General features: G+C 49.4%; 10 protein-coding genes across 10 annotated transcripts; 5 read left to right on the top strand and 5 right to left on the bottom strand.

The window, feature by feature from the left end:
• Positions 1–449: 449 nt before the first annotated feature.
• AO090011000775 (60S ribosomal protein eL30) lies at positions 450–1,050 on the top strand (the record flags this gene model as incomplete). Its single annotated transcript, XM_001826302.3, has 4 exons — positions 450–522; positions 588–625; positions 694–810; positions 958–1,050. 4 exons carry the CDS (start codon positions 450–452, stop codon positions 1,048–1,050), a joined length of 321 nt encoding a protein of 106 aa, XP_001826354.1.
• Positions 1,051–1,561: 511 nt separating this feature from the next.
• On the top strand, positions 1,562–2,550 carry AO090011000774 (60S ribosomal protein uL16; the record flags this gene model as incomplete). The annotated part of the gene is made up of 3 exons (XM_001826301.3): positions 1,562–1,606; positions 1,847–2,022; positions 2,106–2,550. The coding sequence occupies 3 exons, from the start codon at positions 1,562–1,564 to the stop codon at positions 2,548–2,550; spliced, it is 666 nt and encodes a 221-aa protein (XP_001826353.1).
• A 1,106-nt stretch (positions 2,551–3,656) lies between these two features.
• On the bottom strand, positions 3,657–5,480 carry AO090011000773 (uncharacterized protein; the record flags this gene model as incomplete). The annotated part of the gene is made up of 1 exon (XM_001826300.3): positions 3,657–5,480. One exon carries the CDS (start codon positions 5,478–5,480, stop codon positions 3,657–3,659), a length of 1,824 nt encoding a protein of 607 aa, XP_001826352.1.
• Positions 5,481–7,681: 2,201 nt separating this feature from the next.
• On the bottom strand, positions 7,682–10,211 carry AO090011000771 (putative ATP-dependent RNA helicase (Hrh1); the record flags this gene model as incomplete). The annotated part of the gene is made up of 2 exons (XM_001826299.3): positions 7,682–8,032; positions 8,088–10,211. 2 exons carry the CDS (start codon positions 10,209–10,211, stop codon positions 7,682–7,684), a joined length of 2,475 nt encoding a protein of 824 aa, XP_001826351.1.
• A 454-nt stretch (positions 10,212–10,665) lies between these two features.
• Positions 10,666–11,610, bottom strand: AO090011000770 (uncharacterized protein; the record flags this gene model as incomplete). The annotated part of the gene is made up of 2 exons (XM_023233101.1): positions 10,666–11,240; positions 11,355–11,610. The coding sequence occupies 2 exons, from the start codon at positions 11,608–11,610 to the stop codon at positions 10,666–10,668; spliced, it is 831 nt and encodes a 276-aa protein (XP_023093637.1).
• Positions 11,611–11,767: 157 nt separating this feature from the next.
• Positions 11,768–12,338, bottom strand: AO090011000769 (uncharacterized protein; the record flags this gene model as incomplete). Its single annotated transcript, XM_023233100.1, has 2 exons — positions 11,768–11,836; positions 11,952–12,338. The coding sequence occupies 2 exons, from the start codon at positions 12,336–12,338 to the stop codon at positions 11,768–11,770; spliced, it is 456 nt and encodes a 151-aa protein (XP_023093636.1).
• A 496-nt stretch (positions 12,339–12,834) lies between these two features.
• On the top strand, positions 12,835–14,307 carry AO090011000768 (putative mitochondrial carrier protein; the record flags this gene model as incomplete). Its single annotated transcript, XM_001826296.3, has 2 exons — positions 12,835–13,075; positions 13,169–14,307. 2 exons carry the CDS (start codon positions 12,835–12,837, stop codon positions 14,305–14,307), a joined length of 1,380 nt encoding a protein of 459 aa, XP_001826348.1.
• Positions 14,308–15,671: 1,364 nt separating this feature from the next.
• On the top strand, positions 15,672–18,670 carry AO090011000766 (uncharacterized protein; the record flags this gene model as incomplete). The annotated part of the gene is made up of 7 exons (XM_023233099.1): positions 15,672–16,672; positions 16,733–16,954; positions 17,008–17,176; positions 17,469–17,909; positions 17,959–18,327; positions 18,381–18,508; positions 18,565–18,670. The coding sequence occupies 7 exons, from the start codon at positions 15,672–15,674 to the stop codon at positions 18,668–18,670; spliced, it is 2,436 nt and encodes an 811-aa protein (XP_023093635.1).
• Positions 18,671–18,774: 104 nt separating this feature from the next.
• Positions 18,775–19,228, top strand: AO090011000765 (uncharacterized protein; the record flags this gene model as incomplete). The annotated part of the gene is made up of 2 exons (XM_023233098.1): positions 18,775–19,067; positions 19,183–19,228. The coding sequence occupies 2 exons, from the start codon at positions 18,775–18,777 to the stop codon at positions 19,226–19,228; spliced, it is 339 nt and encodes a 112-aa protein (XP_023093634.1).
• A 1,525-nt stretch (positions 19,229–20,753) lies between these two features.
• On the bottom strand, positions 20,754–22,672 carry hsp60 (chaperone ATPase HSP60; the record flags this gene model as incomplete). The annotated part of the gene is made up of 3 exons (XM_001826293.3): positions 20,754–22,267; positions 22,330–22,471; positions 22,562–22,672. The coding sequence occupies 3 exons, from the start codon at positions 22,670–22,672 to the stop codon at positions 20,754–20,756; spliced, it is 1,767 nt and encodes a 588-aa protein (XP_001826345.1).
• Between the last annotated feature and the right edge of the window lie 426 nt (positions 22,673–23,098).

Here is a 23,098-nt window from a genome sequence, read left to right as displayed (position 1 = left end):
AGAATTTAGTTCACCTGCCACCCAATAAGGAGGGAAATGGAGAGAATCTGCGCCACGTTTGAATAGATGATAACGGACGCCCAACTGTTTTATCCGACCCTCCATTGGGAGCATCGACCCCAAGCTACGAAGAAATAGGGTTCGATTGAAGGCAGTGAATGCTGACAGCACATTAGCCACGTCCCACGAGAAGTAGGGCTGTATTTCTCGTAAGATACGGACTCGATCGTCGGAAGCTGATACAGACCTGATACAGGGTGATAGTGACCCAAAGAAGGCGGAATGACTCAGCAACGACGGAACGGATCAGGAATAGTCCGAGCGAATATAACGCTCGACCGCCAAACCCCACAAAGGAAAGAAAAAACTCAACTTCACGATAAGGCCGGAGCGCACCTTTTCAGACTACTCTCAAAGCATACCGAACTACTCAGTTCAACAGCGTAACGATGGCCCCCAAGAGCAAGAAGAACGCCGACTCCATCAACAGCCGTCTGGCTTTGGTGATGAAGTCTGGAAAGGGTATGTCAATCTTTAATTTTCATCGGTTTTGTGGATTTGGACTCGGTTGCTAACCTCCGGTGCAGTCACCCTTGGCTACAAGTCGACCATCAAGACCCTTCGTGTAAGCTTTTCTCGCACACAATTGGAGGCTCTTGAGAACTGAGATGGTTATCTAACTATTAAATACAGTCCGGCAAGGCCAAGCTGGTCATCATCGCTGCCAACACTCCTCCTCTCCGCAAGAGTGAGCTCGAGTACTACGCTATGCTCGCCAAGGCCCCTGTTCACCACTTCTCTGGTAACAACGTAAGTGTCCCTTTGTCGCTTATGTCTCTTTGCTCCGACACTGCCAACCTTCCCTCTGGAAGGAAAGTCGTGTTGGAGCCGCCCTGAGAAGCCGCAATCTTTGGCTGTGGAGGGTATTCGATAACTGACGTTTGCGCGTAACTACAGATCGAGCTCGGCACTGCTTGCGGTAAGCTCTTCCGCACCAGCACCATGGCTGTCCTCGATGCCGGTGACTCCGACATCCTCACCAGCCAGTAAGTGTAAAGCACGGACAATGTCTTCATGTTATGTCTGGACGATATACAGCCTTGGAAAGCGATGAGGCACGTGATAGATAATGACAAGAAACTTTGCACTTATTAACCATTTTGACTTGGTACATCTTCGTATTGGTATATGTAGGATGAACTTGATAGAAAGTAGTGGAACGTCGAGTGCACGGCGACGATAGATTAACAATCAATATTTACTCGAGTTGAGTATAACCGATGATCTATCATATCTATCTGTATCTCTGTCTCTATAGTCAAGCCTGCAAGTTTGAAATGTCGCCGAAGTCTGACAAATGCGGTCTGGTCGCGGCAGCCGCTGATTGGTGGAGACGGTAGGGTTTAGGGTTTCGCCACTCGTTAGTGGACGCTGCTTGGAAATCAACGTCGGAAGTGCCTGCGCCCAAAAGCCTCCCCTTCCCTTTCGCCTTTCGACACCACCCTTTTCGACAACCTCACCGTTCGCAGGAAGTGCAGCAAGGTCACCTCCAACTCTCAAAATGGCCCGCCGTCCCGCTCGTTGCTACCGCTACTGCAAGAACAAGGTGCGTTGACGGTTTGATGGATTTTTCCCGTATTTTCATGTTCTGTGGATTTTTGGCTCGGAATTTCTCGCTTGTGGGGGTGAAAGGCAAAGACGTCAACCACGTCGAAGGCTAGGAGGGACATGAGATATTATCATCGCGATATTGCTTCGGATGGATGGACACTGGCGTTTTTTTTTTTTTTTTTTTTTATCATCGGTCTATCAAGGATCTTTGACTAACATGATGGTCGCTTCATAGCCCTACCCCAAGTCCCGGTTCAACCGTGGTGTTCCCGACCCCAAGATCCGTATCTTCGATCTGGGACGTAAGAAGGCCAACGTCGATGACTTCCCTCTCTGTGTGCACATGGTCTCCAACGAATATGAGCAGCTTTCCTCTGAGGCTCTCGAAGCCGCCCGTATCTGTGCCAACAAGTATGTCGCTTCTCGAACCGCAACCCAGACGAACAGACCGTCGCAAGACTTGAAGGAAGAAACTAACAGGTCCCCTTCTCCAGGTACCTCGTGAAGATCACCGGTAAGGAAGGTTTCCACATGCGTGTCCGTGTGCACCCCTTCCACGTCATCCGTATCAACAAGATGTTGTCGTGCGCTGGTGCCGATCGTCTTCAGACCGGTATGCGTGGTGCCTTCGGTAAGCCCCAGGGTACCGTTGCCCGTGTGAACATCGGCCAGATCATCCTGTCCGTCCGCACCCGTGACTCCAACCGTGCCGCCGCCATCGAGGCTCTCCGCCGTTCCATGTACAAGTTCCCTGGTCGCCAAAAGATCGTCGTCTCCAAGAACTGGGGTTTCACCCCCGTCCGCCGTGAGGACTACATCCAGCTCCGCAACGAGGGCAAGCTCAAGCAGGACGGTGCCTACGTCCAGTTCCTCCGTGGCCACGGTCTCGTTGAGAACAACATGAAGCGCTTCCCCGACGCCTACGAGTCCCAGGCTTAGATGGAATGAGCTTTAGCGTTAGGACCCATAAAAGACATGAATTTTTATTATATTCCTCCGGTTACCAATACATGTTCTGTTATTTTGTGATGTCATTTTAGTGTCCTCACGCACGGCGGAGTTGATTTTAATCATGGATTCCTCGGGCTTATTCCTGCGTACTCAGTTCCTGTAGATCCTGGGTCTAGTCACAAGTTTGACCTGTCGATCGTAGTGTGTCTCGTACCGGCTTTCTCTTGACCAAGCTTATAGCCCCTACCAGAGCATTCACCACTCCAGTATAGTCAGATAAGACAACCCTAGGCCAGGATTCTAGACCCAAGCAGTTCGCCGTTATCTAGATGTGACATCATAAGACTGAATCCCTTGAAGAGGATACGAAATGGCCATTCGAGTAGAATGAACGTTAGTCTAGAGCCCGGACAAAGAAAGAGTTTGTATGGCTAGTTATATATATGCGAAATATTTATGTACTGACAATATCTACATACGGTCGGGACTTTTGACAAACATCCACATATATATTTATCTGAGAGATAATTCATATAAACTTATTGGGAGAAATGATATCTTTGAAAATACTAAGGATTCTGTTTCGAGGACTGAAATATTCAAATGCGATATGTGATTGATGTGTATCGAGAGAGAATATAGACAGTCACCATCCGATGTATATATAACCCCAGACCGAGTCGCCCCTTTACATACTGTACACCGTTGACATGCACCTGTTCCGGTTGATATATATGTCTAAGCCTTTGCCGTTCCTCGTGATATGTAAGAAAAATGCATAGAAACCACACTGATGCATTACCGAGGATGATATGTGAGATGATTTAGAGCAGTATGTATATGGAAGGAAAAGAAAATGAACACCGAGGAAAACAGAGCAACAAAAAGAGACAGACAGCCAAGCCCAACAAAGCAAGGTATGGCTATCATTAATCATGACAACATCCGAGAAACTCCTGCTCGGAAAACGACGCAGCATGATTAAGTTAAGCATTGATGGCCAGCATGCAATATAGATGGGTTGAATTGGGGAAGCTTCTTGATATTGCCACAAGTCGTAAATGGTAAATGCAGCCGGGATGGACAGCGGATGGTTAGACATCCCCCCAAGACCCAACCCCCCCGACGGGGGCAATAGCACTTCCACTGTCTACACTGCCGCCAATGTCCCAATAGTTACGGCTGGAACCAGTAAGGGTTCGGCGGCTGGAGATAGCAGACAGCTTCGCGCTCTGACCGCAGCTAGAACTGGGACGGCGGAAATGCTGGCGCAGAATAGGGGATGAGATACCCGTTGGGCCGGATTGATTGGTGGAGTGCTGGGACTGACGTCGAACTTGCGCCTGAGAACGGGAGTGTGCTCGTGCCACCAGCGGGTGGTGCTGGCGGATAATCGCGGCGCGTCGGGATGCATCTTGCGGGGGCCGGCGTGCAGGGGGCTGGTAAGTATCGGCGTTACTGCCTCGTTGACTGAAGCGATTGCGAATATAGCGGAAGACCATCATCACATCCAGTTCCCGTTCCCAGTACTCCTTCTCCTGCTGGAGACGCACGGACTCGGATAATGAATCTGGAGTAGAATCTCGATTCAAGTCATCATCTTCAATGCCCCATTGCGCGGCATGCTCTCGGCCGGCGGGATCCCGAAGCGTAGGGGAGAACTGTGGAGACAACACTGAATCCGCATTAGTCGCAGGCTCCTGTGAGGCTGTTGGAGCAGCAGATACTGAGCGAGACTGTGAGTCACTCTCTTCTGGTAATGGTCCGAGAGGCATGCCAGCGTATTGGTTGGGGATCTCGTCCGACATGTTGAGATACGATGTAAAGGCTCCCGGGTGTTCACACAGTTGGTTAACAAGTATTCCCAATTCACGTGCAATGCGCTGAAGCAGCTTGGTTTGCCAATTGTCGTGGTCGTCGGGGACAGAGTCCAGCTCCAAGTTAAGGGTTTCATTCATACGAAGGGTGTCATCTGTCCCAGCAGATGCCCCTCTCTCACTCTCTGGTAGGGATTCCCCAAAGAGGGCAAACAGCACAGAGTCGTCGATACCGATGAGATCCCGGATGACTTTGCGGGTGATCTTCCGCCATAAAGACTCGTTTTCGTCCCCATCTGATGCCGTCGAGGGAGGGGACGCATCTTCCCTAGGCATCTCTAGAGTGCTATCAATGCCTGCCACTCGGGCTTGAGAACCCACGGGGTCACCTAGCCTGCTGGCGCGGCTATGGCGCCGTTTTCGTGTCTCTTTTTCAATTTCCTGCAAGAGAACTCGGCTCTGATCCATCCTCCACTTCTCAATACGTTGCCATCGCTCGCGGTCCATATCTATAGCTTCATGCTCTTCCACTGAGTCCAACTGACGTTGGACATTCGAGAACCGCCGGGATCCTAGCGTGGGCCGCCGGTGAGGATTATATTGCTCGTGCTGCCACAACTGGTCCTGCACAGGCAGTGCAGACGCCTCGAAACTGCCTAGCCCATCATGAGCCGGAAGGACAGCCGGTGTCCCTTGGTCCCATTTGGCGGAAGAGTCTTCGTTCAATGAAGGCGCCCGAAAGGCATGTAGGCCGTCATCTAGACTGTCCAACTCTGTGCCGTCCTCATCCAAGGACTCTTCGAGGGGCTCGTCGGCATCATCATTGTCCGGTCCCCATGCTGACCGTGTTGGGGTACCAAACGAGCCAAAGTCGCTCAAGCGGGAAGGCGCAACTGTTCTTGGGGTACGTTCAGTGGAGGTCGTGTGCGTGCGGGCGTCGGCAGACGGTTGAGAGGGAGAGAAGAGCACCCACTCGGTGGATTCATTATCGGGCAGGTGAGACAGCCTGGGAGGGGCCTCGAGGGTGGGAGGCTGAGGGGGTTGCGAAGTTGAGTAGGAACGTTGACGGCGGGGAACTTGTGGTGGTAGCCGTAGGGCCATCGTTGATCGGAGATGGTTGGAGGGAGATAAGAGGGGGTTTTATCGATCGCGGTGGATCTGTTCCCCGCGAAGTATGCTGTTTCTCGACGACGTTATGGAGTATAGCAGCAATATACAAAAAGGGTGGAAAAGGGATAAAAAAAGGAAGGCGTGAGATGCGTCTAAAATAAATGATAAGAAAAAGTAAAAAAAATGGACAGATAACAATGACGGATCCTAGAATCCCTTTGTGAGCGGATTGGCTCAAGATGCGGTGATCGGACGCGACCCAACCAGGAGGCTGGTGGCTGAGGTTATGAGATGCAGAATTAAATATTGGGAAAAAAGAAATAACAAAGACAAGAATGGAAGAAACAATCAGAATCCGTCTTTGTTGTTTTCCCTCGCCGAACTAAGTGAATCCGAAGGAAGAATAAGAGAGGGTGAACAGAAACAGAACCCCCGAGGTGGTCAACAAACGAGACCCAGAGGAGAAAAAGACGATGATGCAAGAAAACGGCAAGTCATCAGACGAGACGAGACCGGAGGATGAGCGCAAGTGGGTTCGGAGGGTCCACTTGGAACCGACAAAAGTTCCATATACTTTGGTGGTGCATGGAAGTGGCTCCCGGTCCCGAGTATCGAGTACTTGATGAGTTTATATTCCCATGGACATTCGCAACACTGTGAGTATACTTTGGACTAATTGTTGTCGTTCCGTATGATACTGGGATCATCTGACCGCCAAATGGTGTCACTGCAGAAAATCCCACCACTGGACAACCATCAATACCGACTAGTTCGGTACTGTATGTATTCCGTATCGACATGGATCGGGTGATCGACCATCTGTTAGTTAATTTATCACTGATGAGATAAGGATCATCCTTGATTGCCAAAGTTGCAATCGTGGCTGGATTTCGAACGCAAACATACTTGGCTCTACTTACTCTAAGACTTGAATTGCAAAAGCACTTTTGACTTGCGTCTACCCCTTTTAAGTTTTCATTATCTATAATTACTTGATTTGTTGTCTCTCCATTCCATACGTCCAGTCCCACCAAACGCCAGATGATATGATCGACTCCCGAACGGGCTGATCTCAGTGACATGTCATCCTCACCGCGATGGCCTGCATCGCCCAATTCGAGGCTGACATCCGTCAGGGGTGGTCCATCCAGACCTTTAGTTTGACCTCTGTGCTTTCCATGGATCAGATGCAATGCGACGAGGTTAGCAGGTAAACTACGCACTAGTTCCGGTCGACTAGTCCCAGTATACCGCCTCGTCTCCATGCATCATTAGATACTCCATACTAGTGACTGATCTTCTCTTTCCGCTTTAGTGCTCACCCCTCGCCGCATTTGGATGCCTGAGCTGAATGTACAAACATACCAAGCACAAGGGAGTAGCGAGTAAGAAATTTGGATATATTACTTGATAGATTGCTTTTTTTAATACACAATATTAGACCGGAGAAACTCTACCTTAATCTGTTAATTCCTTGCGATTATATTCTTGTCAGCTGTGTCACATAGAAGTACCATTTTCTCTATTACAGCATAGCATGTTGCAAGAGTGAGATTCGCCAAGCAATATGTGAGTGAGTAATAGAGTAATATGTTACACAACACTTAAGGTAAAATAATGTTAATATGACTTGACCAAATGTCCCCAGTCATACTGCTTAACCACAGTCACCTTCCGTAAGTAGAAGGTATGTAGGGAGCGGACTGTGTCCAGGATAGATCTACACTCTCTGAAGCCAATTATACAGAGTATTCCAGAAATATTATAGTACCGATCTGGGTATGGGCTTTAGCTATACACAGCACTATAATGTATCAGTGGGGGGATAGTAAGACGAACGATCGTATTCAATACGTTGATCCTTCTGCTCGTCTTCAGGTCTTAAAACCCGTCTCTACACTAGTCTAGAACATGAATTTGGCCGACGGTGCAGAGGTTTTCTTTGCCTTTTGATCCGCATGGTGCGGGAATTGATAGAGGGGAAGGTATTTCCTTAGAGCGGAGGTTATTCCATAGTAAAGTACAGGGCTGAAAGTCAACGAGTTTTTTCAATGGCTTACTCAAAGTGGACGATCTGTGCGGTGTATACGGTTCGTTGGGTATAAATTCTACACCGGTAATATGTCAAGTGGGCTTAGCTGTACAAAGGCCCGCATAAAAGAAGAAAAAAGCGTGGAAAAAGAAAAGGGGGGCTACTGCCCAGCCAGCGCTTCTCCAACCCAGTCCATCTGCACTGCACTCACTCCTCGAGCGTAACTCCGGTTCGTGAAGACGTACTCGTTGTACATAATAGCCTCGACTTTCTTGCCAAACAACACACTGGACGGGTGAATCGCCACTGTTTGATTCCCGACAACGGTCCGATAGCTGCCGTCCGGCACCAGACGGGCGGTATTGGTAGCAAAACCCCGTAGGAAACTCTGCAGTATGTGAATTGGCGACGGCTCGCGGGTGATAGAACTAGTGGAAGGACCTCGAGTATCACTCGGATTTGAAAGAAGTTTAGCTTGACGGCATTGAGTAGTAAGCTGCTTACGAACATCCTGTAGATAACTCTGTTAGTGGAATGCGTATACAACCAAGTCAACGGAGTCTTACCATTACGGCTTGCATTGCCCGATGCGAGACCATGTGCCTCTCAGCCCATGCCCTACGATCGGTGTTCTCGGCGGCGTAGGACCGCACGGTGGCGAGCATGGTGAGATGATCACCTTCTCTCCGATACAGATCCCGCCGCGCTATCTCTGCCTCCTCTTTCTTTTCCTCCGATGTCGTGTTCAAGAAGATGGTCTCCACACTGAGGCACGAGATTATGTCGATCACATCGGATAGACAGTCTTCCCCATACTCCGATGCCGCAAGTAAGACCCGACCGAGAGTCGGAGTGAGAGGAAGCTTGGCAATATGCAGGCCGACCGGACTAATTTTGCCAGACTCTTCGAGCGCATCAATGCTTAGTAGCTGGAGAAGGGCTTTCTCCAAGGACTCCCGCGGGGGACGTGTTAGGAAGGGGAAGCCCATGACGTCGTCGACACCGCGAGCCTTCATATTAAGCAAAGCTTGACTCAGATCGCATCGTAGAATCTCTGGCGTGTTAACTTCATCCAATTCTAAGTAGTCTTTCTCAGTAAACAAGCGGTAACACTGGCCGGGTGCCTCTCGTCCTGCACGACCTTTACGTTGGATAGCAGCGGATTTAGAGATAGGCTTGACCAAAAGAGAATCCAATCCCAGGCGGGAGCGGAATTGTTTCACTTTGGCTTTCCCGCAATCGACTACAAACCGTACCCCAGAGACAGTCACTGAGGTTTCAGCAATGTTCGTAGCTAGAATGATTTTGCGAGTCCGAGGTGGTGCAGGGACAAACACGCGCTGCTGCGCTGCCTGTGGAAGAGCAGCAAACAGTGGTAAAACTTGGATCTTCGGCAACGCAGGATCCATTCCAACGGCATATTCGTTCACCAACTTCTCCAAGGCTTCCACAGTCTCCTGTCCAGTCAAGAAAACTAGAATGTCTCCAGGTAATGGCTCCTTGTAATGGATGTTGAAGATAACTTTGAGAGCTGCATCAACAAAATCGTGAACTGGTTCAGGAGAGTAAATAGTTTTGACTGGGAACTGCCGACCCTTTATATGGCAGACAGCGATTTCATCATCTTTCTTTTCAGAGCCGTTTGTCACAGTCTTGGTGCTGTTCTGTGCGTCTACCCCTGTTTGTGAACCTCGATATCCTTCCTGGAAGAAACCGAGTAGGCTCTCCATATCCGCTGTGGCACTCATCACCACAACTTTTAGCGGCACTCCGCCACGGCCTTCTCTCTTCCCCGACACTAGGTTCCTTAGAAATCCTAGCAGTAGATCAACATTGACACCGCGCTCGTGCACTTCATCAACAACGATCGCGCTATATTTAGTCAACGATGGGTCGCGCAGCATCTCCTGAAGCAGCATTCCCTCCGTCAGGAACTTAACCCGCGTACTAGGAGATGTAGACGTATCGAAACGAACGGAGTAACCGACTTTACTCGCAGGAGACGACGACCCAAGTGGTGTACCCATTTCCTCCGCAACACGTCTAGCCAACGAAATCGCAGCGACTCGCCTGGGTTGTGTAATAGCGATACAGCCGCCAACTTCTATCTCCTTCTGCGAACCATCCTCCTGGGTCACCTTTGTCTTCGTTGGCCGACACCATTGTTCATTGAACAGAAACTGAGGAATCTGCGTACTCTTTCCGCTACCCGTCTCACCAATAAGGAGCATCACATCGTTCTTGCGCAGGTTTTGTCGAATATCGTCGGCATGAGGGAAGATAGGAAGTTTCTTGCGAATTTCATACAGCGTTTTCGCCTTCTCCTTCAATGAATTGAAATTTGTCTTCGTATCCTTCCGCGGCTTGTGGTTTTGATCCTTCTTCTTGTGTCTCGGCCTGTCCGATGCGACGCTCACGTTGTTCTTGCTTGTGTCCTTTTCCTTTTCGGAGTTTTGCGCAGGTGGCTCGGGTTTGTTTTCAGCGGCTGCTGGTATTTGTTGCTGCGAAGTATCGGTCGCCTCGCCATGTTTCCGTTTCTTCTTTTTTTTCTTATCATCTTCTTTGCTGGGATTTTTCCTTTTTATTGATCCTGTTTCATGGTTTTCTTTCGCTGTTGTGGTTTTTTCTTTCCCACTTGCGGGGGTCTCGTCCGTGTCTTCGAAGAAGACCGTTTTCACCCGTTCGGGCATCGCTAGTAAATTCTGTAGGACCAAGAAAGATAGCCAAAATGAGAAAAGAATGATATTAACGCTGAAAGACTGAAAAGACGGTATAGGTTAGTCTAATTAGGTGTTCATCATGTCGTATCGCGTTTTTAAGGTGCTTTCTGTCGGAGTTCCCAATCCCCGAAATTTTTTAAGTGAAGCTTATCGATAAGACGCTTGGCGCGGAGACTGATTTAACAGTTCGACTATACATACTGCAGTCGCAAACTATACCTAAGGGAAGCTATATGTCATGCTCACATTTGATCGGTCATTCATAATGGTTTTCGCATTCATCGTATATATTATATATCTAGTCTATGGATTACAGACTTCGTTTTCTCATGCCATAATTTGCGTATTTAAGAATCTGCTAGATGTTTTCCCGTCATCTATACATTCCCATCTAGAAAGCGCCAGTGTAAAATCCTATGATTCGTTACTTCATGCCCCATCCACGAACACGTCGGAAGACGAATACGCGGTCATTGCGAAGACCATATTCGGCCCAGTCATCAGTGAGTCTGTTGTAGCTCCAATAGCCCTTCCATATCAACTTTGTGTTCTTCGGCGGATTGCTAGACTTGTGCGCAGCAGCTGACCGCAGTGACAAGTGGAGAACATTAATGCTCGACTTGCTTACACTTTCTGTCTCGATAATGACGTCTCTGGGATCAAAGGCGTCGGCCGACAGGTCTTTGCCGCCATGTACCGTAGGGAGGCCAGTCTCTGCCCGCGCACCCGTCTCGGATGTTGGAAAAGGATCGGCCAAGCGCCAACGACCCCGGCGACCGTCCTTTAAGGCTCCCATTGCGACCGCCGGTATTGGCTCTGTGGCTCCTGCCACAGTCTTACCTGCGTCCAGATGCTGGCGTCGATGATGCTTGTGAGATGCCCGGGCTTCTAAAACGTTTTCTATGCTAATATGTGGAACCAATTCCTGAGGTTCCACGGTGGTGAGTAGAGCTATGACTGTGCCGTCCGGGTAAAATCGCAGGTATCGGTAGTACGTGACTATATGGATGGGGGAGTTCCACGTTATGTTTTGGTAAAATGAGGTAGCACCGGCGCGAGTATAGTTGACTGTGCTAATGTAGATTCCTGTGAATCGAATACGAGGGAACATACGAAAGACGTCACTCCATGAGGTGAGCGGCTTGGGAACCTGCACAGAAGTGCCACTAGGGAACGGGGTATAGGGAGAACTAGGGCTTAGTGTGTGTTCCGGATGACCGTGAAGGTCGCAATCAAAAGCATAATGCATAGACTTGAAGCCAAATTCAGGGCCCTGGCAAAGTCGTTTCCAAATGTGCTGTTCGTGGGCAAAATGCCATGCAAATCGTTTGCAGACCAGTGACACCCGGGAGAATGCCGCAGGGTCCATTAATGCCACATGCTTCAAGATCTCGACTATCACCTCTGATGGAACGTCAGCGATGGGACATGGGGGTGCGGGGTCACCCTCGAAGAGAGGCTCTGGTCGAGCAATGGGCAGGTGGGCAAAAGATGCAATAAGCTCAGGTGTCGGTAGAATCTCGTTTTCACCCTGATTTTGTTGATCTTTTGAAGGTATGTTCGCTGTAGGGGCTTGGGCTGGCTTTTTCCACGCCCTGGCAAAGTGCTTATCACGGTAAGTCTTGTCGACAGCCGAGTCCAACTACAAGAGTTGAAGAACATAGTGGTTAGCAAAGATCAACCTATATTGGAGAGAGTAGCAGCCCTCACCTTGTATGCTTTGCGGTAATGATGTAGACTATCCCCCAACTTCCCCTCAGACTCCCTCTCAACCGCTCGTTCAAAGTGCTCTAGAGCTGATTTAGGCTCCTTTCGTGTTCCGTGTGAGTGGAAAACATCCTCATCATTGGCTATGCTTAGGTTGCTGACACCTTGGATGATTTCAGAGCTGCCAAATGGTGTACCCCCTTCCTCATCATCTTCTTTGCGTAGCGAGGCTTCGTGGCGAGTTGGCGGGAACTGACTCGGTCGTACAATAGAAGAGGGGCCCGTGGTAGATATTGGCCGTGGTGTGCTAGGTTTAGCCTGCTTCGTCCGGCGGGTAACTTCCTCCCGCCACTGCCGTCGAAACGACTCTAGTTCAGCGTTGTCTTCCATTATCGCGGCGACAGGACACCGTATAATGGCGGGTTGAGGCGAGATCCTGATTGATAAGCACGGCGGTGTCCGAAAAGCACCAACACTCGATCACACCTGCCGAGGGACGGAGGACAATATGTACCGCAATGATCCAAATATTGCAGATATTCACAGGGCTATTTTCCGTACTGCAATTGAATAGCGATCGTGGGGAGTGCGTGAATGATACTATTTGGTATCGATAAGTTGAAGAGGAGAAAGTTAATGTCAAGCGGCAGTTCGGCGCTATCTTATCTTCGGATCCAATCTTGCTCTTGTCCGAGCGCCACCGCTAACAACCGAGCCGGGACCGTTCTTTTTCTTTGACTGACGCATTGCTCCCGTCGTTGCTGCTCCCCACAACCGGATTTTCTATACTGTCTCACGAAAGACTATTCTGCTGATACTCATATCCGAAAGGACGCAGAAAATTGACTATAGTGACACTTCTTGCTGTATCTTCCTAGTCGAATGAATGTCTGACTATAGGTCTGACATCACTCGCGGGGACCGATATCGCTCTGACCTCTTGACCACCACTGGATTGGAGGGGAACACGGCAGAGTCATGGCCTTGGATTGAAGGCAAGGCAATGACGGCTACTTCTGGAACAGGAAACGCTCCTGCTCCGGACGCTAGTGGGAATAATGAGCATGTTTCAATCATCCAGAAGATGGTTTCCGCCACCTGTGGCAGCGTTTTAACAAATCTACTAGGTATGTCTGTTACTGAATCTGAATTCGATCTCGCTCTCAACCACGTTTGGGGATGAGTGTTATGTATCTATATATACTCACACTGTTGAATAGTGACCCCTCTTGACGTCGTTCGAGTCCGCCTACAATCCCAATCTGCGATTAAGAATACATCCCCTTTTAACCACCACACGGCGCAAACGTTGAAGAACATGCCCCCGAATTTAGGAGTGACTGCCTGTTGCCGTGAAGTTTTTTGGATAGGTCAGAATACTCAGGTGTGTATGGTTGGGCCCGGCGCAGGAGCTATTGGAGCTCCTTCGCCTGTTATCGCGGATTGTGCCGTGGAGGAAGTTCAGCGGAAAACCTTTACATCCACACTTGATGGCCTACGGAAAATCGCTCGGAATGAAGGCGTGTGGACTCTTTGGCGTGGACTTAGTCCGACCATGATGATGAGTATACCGGCAAATATCATCTACTTTGCGGGATACGATTGGTTGCGAACCGATGACAGAAGCCCATTAAAGAGACTTCTGCCAGATGCCTATGTTGCATTTATATCAGGCTCTGTTGCAAGAGTTGCTGCAGCATCGGCCATTAGCCCGATCGAGATGTTCCGAACCCGTTTACAGGCTACCCCGGGCACCGGCGCAGGGCATTTCAGGGCCACTCTCGAGGGATTACACCATATGACCAAAACTCAGGGCTATGGTTCGCTGTGGCGAGGGTTAACGCTCACTATGTGGCGCGATGTACCCTTTTCTGGTCTGTACTGGTGGGGATATGAGGAAGTAAAAAAGCATCTCATTGAGGCACGTCATAAAGCCCATGACCGCCTTTTTCCAACTGGACCGCCCTCTGTGGGACACCAACATGAGGACGACATGCATACGCCAACGTTCCTTGAAAGCTTCATCGCGGGTGCTGCGTCAGGCTCGGTAGCAGCATTTGTCACAACTCCTTTTGATGTGGGGAAAACACGCCAGCAAGTTTTTCGACACATGGGGGATGAGAAGAGCAGCGTACCGCGGGGCTCTCTGCACCCTGAACAGCTTTCCTTGCCCAGGTTCCTCATGCATATCTTCCGCGAGGAGGGTACGGCCGGGCTCTTTCGAGGCTGGGTAGCACGGTGCTTGAAAGTAGCACCTGCCTGCGCCATCATGATTTCCACATATGAAGTGGGTAAGAAGATGGCAAGGGGCGTCAACGAGAGACGTCATCCTGTGGAGGAACATTCGGACTCTGTATGAGGAGTTGCTCAGTCAGCCTGATTTGCTGCTGGGATCAAAACACAACGTAACCGCTCGCGACACCTCGCGTTTTATTCGAATTTTCCAGCATGCCCTACATATGTACATGTGTACATGTAGGGCCGTGAATACCCCCGGCATTATTAGTTATTGTTTAATTTTGTAGCAGAATTTCTGCTCCTTGTTATTGTTTTTTGACGATACCGCATGAGTCAAGTTATAGAGCATCTATTTGTACTTTATTGGGGTTGAATGGTGATTCTGGTCGCTACACTCCAAAAGCGTTGCATTCTAGTTATTGTGTACATACTTATATCTGGCAATAGAGCTAACAAACCCCCCTCTTTAGTGTATTATAGTGACTAAACTATCGTCAACATCTCCGTTATACTAAGATCTTTTCAGTTTCAGTGCCACTCAGGGGCCAGTGCTGCAGACAATAGGGTAAATCCAACATAACTAATAATATGAGAAAGTGAGCTATCAATATATAGTAAAAGTTCTATTAGGAAATCAGTTTTTTTATGTTATAGGGTTGTAGACTGTCATGTGCTGGGCAAGTCACGAGGTGGTATTGATCCCCGTGGATCCGAGCAGTCGTTCTTTCCAACACTTTGGCCTCATGATTGGCGTCTCGATTGCCCTAGTCGCCTTTAGTACGCTTCCTGATGAGGCTGAATTGCCAAGGCTTCTGCAAGGCCCCAGGAATTGTCAGCTGCCATGGATTTAAATCGAAAAACAGAGGTGGGATCAGATGATGGCTGTCATCTACCCATAATCATATCTTTTCCACCCCTAAAGTCTGAAGTATGGTTCAATATATTCCCTCCCAGAGAAAACAACCACTATGGCGATCAGTAGCGACACGAACAGTGAGCGGTCTATTCAACTCGAGAACGAGGTAGAGTAAGTCTCATAGCTATAACTGCCCACCCTATTTGATATTTTTGTCTGAATGATTATAGTGTTGTGGCGGTTCCTGCGATTGGAGCAGATCCACAGCGAGCGTGGATCGGTGATGATTTCCAGAGGCCATGGCTCATCTCAGAACTGACACGATATATTCCTAATGTGCGGGTGTTACTGCTGGACCATGGACCGCTAGATCGTCAAGATGATCTGGACTCTTTGGCCCATCATCTCTTGAAGCAGATACACGCAGAAAGGCAACACACTGTATGCAGCGCTTATTTATTGCTGCACAAATACATGAGATTAGTAACACTATACAGAGCGGAAGGAGGCCGATACTCTTCATCTGCCATGGTACAGGTGGTCTTGTCGCCAAAGCAGCGCTTGCCATTGCCGCACACTCAACGTCGAACCTCGCGTCGATACTAACAAGCTGCTATGGGATTGCTTTCATGGCAACCCCTCACCAAGGCTCGAGTTATCTTTCAGCTCCTGAGTATGCTAAGAGTATCCGCCGCTTAATGCAACTCAAGTATCATGTTCCACACTCAATACGAGAGGTGCTGAAGCCCAGACATCCAAGGCTGTTGCAACTATCCAACCAATTCAGGTCCATATCTGCAGATATCAAAATATGGACATTCTTAGAGACTGTCGACTCTACACTCACAGTCGCCGATTCGGGCACCGTAAGCACAGTGGAAATGCATGTCCCAATCACTTCTATTCGGTCGGGAGTTCTAGATCTGGAGCACGAAAAGGTGATTCCGTTAGCCACGGACCACGTTGGTGTAGCATCCTTCAAAGGACAAGAACTCACAACGAGAATAAGCTTCATTAAAGAGCTCCAGCCAATCGTCGCCATGGCTGTACAGCTCTCCAAGCTACCAGATGCTCCGTTGCGCGTTAGTCGAGAGGTTATGGTCCAAGTCAATGGTTTCTTCGAAGACACAGCGCGGGGAGTCAGCGATGAGACGCCTCTCAAGCTCTGGTCAACGAAAACGCCACTACGAGAGTATCTGAAAGAGGGGCCTGCAATTTGTCTCACGGATCGACTAAAACAGACTGGTAGAATATCGTCCGGCTCAATCGATGACTCCTCGATAAGTGACTTTGATAGCAGACCATCATCTGCCGCTATGGCAGATACATCGTTTGCTATGCGAGATGGGGTAGTGGCGGAGGCTAGCGCCATCCAGTCTGAAACAGTTTCATCAAGACCGTCCATAAGAAGAACCCGCAGCTTCGTGGCCGCTGCTTCCCCCAGAATTCACGTTACGGAGGCGGCCGCCGACAGTTATTTCAATGTACCACAAGAAGAAGCAACGTCGGATATTCAAAGTGATACTGTTTCCAGTGAAGATCCAGGGCATAGAGATAGCGTGGCTGATGATAGAAAAGAGACCACTGCTGGGAGTTCCAGTCCTAGTAACGAGGGACAGCCCAATGTATTGTAAGAATTGCTTTAACACGAAAGTTGGATCACAGAATTGACTGACGAAACCAACCACAGAGCCAGTTTATCATCGAAATACAGGAATTTCCTACCTTTACCACCGCCCACAAGGGAGCGACTCCAAGAGGTTCGAGCAGAACTACCTCGGAGAGCTCCTCGATTTGACAGGCCAGAGCCAGGTAGCGAGAAGCTCTTATGGATTCATGTTCCATACACCCATACAGGATGGGTGCCTCCAGTTCTGTCTAAGGCTTGCAACGACCAGCAGAGGCCAGAGTTGTAAGGTCACTCCCTTTACATGCGCTACCTCTTTAGCTAACGTACTTCATCAGCTTCAAACAGTTCATCAATGATAAAAATTGGTACTCGCAAATTATTAGAGCCCGCCATCTGGAGCCTCATGCGCGTTTTGTCCGTCCCACATGTATCCATTCCAGGCTGAGCGATTCTTTGCCAATAAGCCCACCAGGGGAGCCCCGTGATCCACAATTAGCCTTATACGTAAGTCCAGCCATTCGATATTTGATAGGATAGTGTACTAACGATATGATAGCTTCCTTATGTAAGTCAGTTTATTGGACTTATAATCCCATTAGCTAAGGTATGATCACAGCTTCACTGGGATACATACTGGAATCTCCTTCAACGAAGAAAGGTCATCGAAAAGCGGCTACAACAGGGAAGATCCAAGCCAGTCCCTGAATACATCTCGGAGTCTCATGTGGAAACGAGATTGATATGGAAGTTCCTGGGCGCCGAGCCCCCTATTCATATACGAAGAACATTAGACCAGTATGGGTATCCAAATCTGCGATCCACGATAGCAAGAGACGACGATCAGATGCTATGGAAGCGGACTAGAAAAGTCGTCGATCTCAGTCACGAGCTTGGTAGTTCAATTCCCCTGCAAGATAATCCTGACTCTTCCAAGACGTTCGTCGATGGAAAAGTTCTCATGGTTGATCAGCTCTGGCTCTGGATCGTAGACGAGAAAACCGTCGTTACCTTTTTCCCCAAACAGGAGGCGACGACTGCTGAAGACAAACTATACGAACAAGCGAACCTTCATAACAGCATTTACAACGAGTTGAACGGGGACCTTGCAAGACGCTTTGAAACAGCCGGGGATCTCGCTGCATTGATAGTCTTGCATGCAGTCACTATCCTTCTGGACAGGACGCTGGACCATGATCTACAGATACTGCGGATCTTCGAGGAATCCATTAGCATCCTGGTACGCTACATTCCATCGGCGACTCCAATACAAAAGCTAATGTCAGTAGACTGAATCAACCACCAAATCATTCAAGCGCTTCCGCACTCGAGGGTTCATCGCTAGACCAGCTGATTACAACAGGACACTAGAAGGCAAGACAATGACCGCATCAGAGCGTGATGAAAGAGATCGTCGAGTAGCCAACCAAAACCGCGAGGATCTCTCTACACTTCTAGAACTGAGAGACATAATAGACGAACTAGGAACCATATTGAAACTTCTCGAACAACAAACCGCCACCGTCAAAATTATGGCGCAATATTTCGAAGACAAAGGATACGGCAAAGTCTTCATAGAATCCGCTCTTTCCCGACTTGAAGACTACCGCACTCAGGTTACAGACATGCGCGAGAACGCACATCTAGCACAGAAAGCTGTACGGTCCCCTGTCCTCATGCCACCTAACTTACCTAACGCTATGTATTCTAGGTCGAAAACCTCCCCGACCTCAAGCAAAAGCAAGCAAACGTCGACGAATCCCGTATAACCCGCTGGCAGGCAGAAGTAGCCCAAAACCAATCGCAGTCTGTAATGGTATTCACGATCTTCACTGTCATGTCAGTCACCACTCTACCCTATACTATCAATTACCATCTACAACCTTTTACTAAAGGAAAAACGTAGCTTCCTCCCGCTCTCGTTTTTTACCTCCCTATTCGGCGTCAATGTCCGCGAATGGAGCGGCGAAGAAACAAACCCCGACTGGGCCTACATGCTAGCAATATCAGGTCCGTCAATGAGTAAAAGCCCCTCTGAAGCCCACCACTAACCAAACACGACTCAAGGCCCAACATCCGCCGCAATAATCCTCATCGCCCTCTCCATGGCCTTCAGCGAGCGTCTCCGCGATAGCGTCGTAAAAGCCCACATCATCGGCGTCGGCATAATCACGGATTTCTTCCTGCTCCCCGTCAAAGGCGTATTCAAATTAGGAGCCGTGGCGTCCCCCGCAAAGCCGGCCCCAGGACAATCGGAAAGTACGGGACGTCTTGACAGGTATCTGGGGAACAGACGGTATAACAAGCAGTTTGAGGATGATATTTGGAAACGACATGAGGATCGGGTGATTTCGCCGTTGCCGGCGGTCCATGTATCTGATATGGAGGGGATGATGGGGTTTGATCTTTCTGAGAAGGGGGGTCGATGGCAGCAGAGTGTTAATGGGGCGTAGTTTTTATCCTACGTTATCTATTTATTTATCTATTTTTCTGATATTTTGTATACGTTGCAGGCGGTTAGATACTGCTAAGGCGATCTTGCTGCCGGTTCTCTTGTAAAGACGGGGGTTAGGTAGAGAGGAACCAAGCTGCTGACTGGGAGTGAAGGAATTTCCGGGGGATGAATACCATCTATATAGAAAGGCAATCTAGGCAGTGCAGTTCAATGATTCATGTCATCGAAGGCCAGGTGAGCCTAACCCTCTAGGATCGTCACATGAGGTACCTACTTAATAGCACAGCTTGGTCAGTGATGCCGCTAAGAACCAATACGCTGCCAATCCGAGATTCTCGGTGAAGATCTTCTCAACAAGAGCTTGCACACCCTGTGCGGGAGAATAGGTCTTCACTCAAATTCGTAACTGCAGACGGGAAGCAGAATATCCACACTCCTTTTTCGCCGATGACGACGCTGCCGAAGGTTTTGATGCTCAAGCAATCCTAGATTGCTGCTACGCAGCTGCTACTCGATCTAAGATCGACAGGGTTGCAGACGTCCTGTCTGCCTGTGACCCCAGAGCAACAGCGAGGTCGCCCGCTGCTGGGTATATTTCATTCACCCAAAGATTGGCGAACTTGGCGCGCCAGTTGCGTGAGGTCCAACCTTATATGACGGTAGACGATTTGTTACAAAAAATCCAAGATAAGACGCCAGCTGCCCCAAATGCACAACTATCATACCTAGGCCAAAGCGCCCAGCCAATCGCTCTGCCGTGCAAGAAAAGGTCATCACAACCACCCAATCCGAGAATCATAGCCCCTACTGGAGCACCATCGTTCAGCAATGTTCTAGTGAAGCTTTTGGTAGCTGCAGCCTGCGTCCTCAGAGGAGACATAGGAGAAGCTGACAACAATCATTCGAACATTACCCTCAGATATCAATGTTTCAATTGAACAAGTCTATGAATCAACATCAACATCAATACTGCTACTTCTATCCATGCCATGGTCAACCTTCTCCAGACTGTCCACCAGGATTGACCTCACTTTAATTGGGCCTATCATGGGTCCAGCACTCATTTCCCCGCATAAGTTAACATTACTTGTGCATTGGAGTACATGCTAAACCTCGTAGATCACCACACCCAGGCCACAGGCATGCGCGAGAACGCACGCACACCTAGCATAGAAAGCTGTACGAACTCCTGACCTCGACCATTAAATTTAACTAACACTAGGTATTCCACGTATATCGTAGCTGAAATGCAAGTCTACGATTCTATACGGGTCTGAGCTACGTAAGAGAGACGACTTGTTCATGAACAATTATTGTAAATTGAGAACAGAACCACAACTACAGAAGCTGCGGCGTACGTAAAGTACATGATATGGTACACAGGACTCCCTGAGGCTTTTTATCCCGACATAGTGGAGTGGAGATGATTTATGGGGAGAATACAATAGAGGTAGGAGGATAGGAAAAATCGGAAGTAAGGAATTGGGTAGTGAGGACGTGCAACACATTAGGACAAAAGAGATATTAAAAACACAGAGATATCAGAATATGCAATAATATGCAAAGACACGCTGGAAGAGGAACGGTTAGAAACAAGGAGAGGTTAGGCTATAGCAGGCGTGGCGGAGTTTAGAACATGCCACCACCCATGCCGCCCATACCACCCATGCCACCCATACCACCAGGAGCGGCAGGGGCCTTCTCCTCAGGGGCATCAACAATAGCGACCTCAGTGGTACCAAGGAGAGAGGCGACACCGCTAGCATCAACCAGGGCAGTACGGACGACCTTGAGGGGGTCGACGATACCCTTGGAGATCATGTCAACGTACTCGCCCTTGGAGCTGTCAAAACCACGGTTGAAGTCCTTGGCGTGCTCCTCAGTAAGCTTGCCAACAATGACGCTGCCCTCAAGACCAGCGTTCTCAACGATCTGGCGAGCAGGGCGGGTGATAGCATTCTTGATGATGCTGACACCGAGCTGCTGGTCGAAGTTGGCAGGCTTGACGTTGTCAAGGCCGTTGGCAGCGGCCTTGAGGAGAGCAGTACCACCACCAGGGAGGATACCCTCCTCAACAGCAGCACGAGTGGCGTTGAGGGCGTCAACGACACGGTCCTTCTTCTCACCGACCTCGACCTCAGAGGAACCACCGACCTTGATGACAGCAACACCACCGGAGAGCTTGGCCAGACGCTCCTGGAGCTTCTCCTTCTCATATTCGGAAGTGGTGGGGTCAGCCATGACACCACGGATCTGCTCACAGCGCTGAGCGATGGAGTCCTTGGTACCCTCACCGTTCAGGATGATAGTGTCCTCCTTAGTGATAGTGATGGAGCCAGTGGAACCGAGCATGTCAGGGGTAAGCTTCTCAAGCTTGATGTCGAGCTCATCGGTAAAGACAGTACCGTTAGTGAGAACACCAAGATCACCAAGGATGCTCTTGCGGTTGTCACCAAAGCCAGGAGCCTTGACGGCAGCAACCTGGAGCTGACCACGGAGCTTGTTCAGAATGCAGACGGCGAGAGCCTCACCCTCAATGTCCTCAGCAATGATGACGAGAGGGCGGCGGAGGGTAGTGGAGGCCTCAAGGGCGGGAATGATATCCTGAACAGCGGAGATCTTCTTCTCGGAAAGGAGGATCAAGGGCTTCTCGAACTCGACCTTCTGGGACTTGGTATCGGTGATGAAGTAAGGGGAGGTGTAACCGCGGTCGAAACGCATACCCTCAGTGACCTCAAGTTCATCCTCAAGGGTCTTGCCCTCCTTAACGGTGATAACACCCTCCTTGCCGACTCTCTCCATAGCAGTGGAGATGAGCTTACCAACGTGGGTGTCGCCGTTAGCGGAGATGGTAGCGACCTGAGCAATCTCCTCGCCGGTGGTGATGTCACGCTTGTTCTGCTGCAGGTAGTCGACAGCAGCCTCGACAGCAGCCTGGATACCACGGCGCAGATCCATGGGGTTGCAGCCAGCGGCAACGTTCTTGACGGTTTCGGAGAAGATGGCACGGGCAAGGCAGGTAGCGGTGGTGGTACCGTCACCGGCGAGTTCGTTGGTCTTGGAGGCAACATCCTGGAGGAGACGAGCACCAAGGTTCTCGAACTTGTCCTGAAGCTGAACGGCCTTGGCAACGGTCACACCGTCTTCATGCAGTCAGTATCATCCTTCGGTTTGGTTTGGAAACGGTCGGGGTGTAGCGACATACCCTTGGTGATCTTGGGAGAGCCGTAAGGAGTGTCAATCAGGACATTGCGACCCTTGGGACCAAGAGTGGAAGTAACAGCCTTAGCAAGAGTGTCAACACCCTTAAGGAGCTGGGCACGGGCTTCGACGCCGAATTTGAGCTCCTACACCGCATTAGCATTCTAGTAATTGGGAGGAAAACAGTCCGGGAGCTGTCGGGAGGCTTGGGGAAGTCAGTGTCGGATAGTACGTACCTTGTGGGCAAACCGTTGCTGCTGGAGGTTGAAGCCAGAGGATCTGTAGAAGGGAGCGCGCTTAGAAGCGGCGGAAAGGACAGATGTCCTGGAGGAAAGAGCTCTTTGCATCTTGGATAAGAGAGGTAAATAAGAAAATACAGAAACAGAGTCAATTGATGGTTGAAGTAAGTCTGCCCGAACAGAACTCCCAGAGCAAGGACGGGTGCAGAGGAAGAAAGAAGGGAAGAAGGAGATGGAGATGGGGAGATGGGAGAAGAAGAGATGGAGGAGGATGGAGATGAAGCCAAAGTCTCGAAAATTTTCCAGGCGATTCTCGATCCCCGGATGTCTTGGCAAAAGAAGCTCCTAGAATGGGTCACGTGGCTCGTTCCCGAGGGAATGTCTTCGGCTCGTCGGAAGCGGAAATTCGTATACATTACTAATTGCCGCTTATCGGCGTTGATATTGCTAATTAAGGACTATAACTTAAAGATTCAAAAGCGAAACAACACCAATCTGAAAAACAAAACTAAAAATAAAACAATACAAATATGA

The sequence above is a fragment of the Aspergillus oryzae genome, chromosome 7, assembly GCF_000184455.2.
Source record: "Aspergillus oryzae RIB40 DNA, chromosome 7".
Taxonomy (NCBI): domain Eukaryota; kingdom Fungi; phylum Ascomycota; class Eurotiomycetes; order Eurotiales; family Aspergillaceae; genus Aspergillus; species Aspergillus oryzae.
Note: the sequence above shows the minus strand (reverse complement) of the source record. Positions and strands in the feature narration are given on the sequence as shown.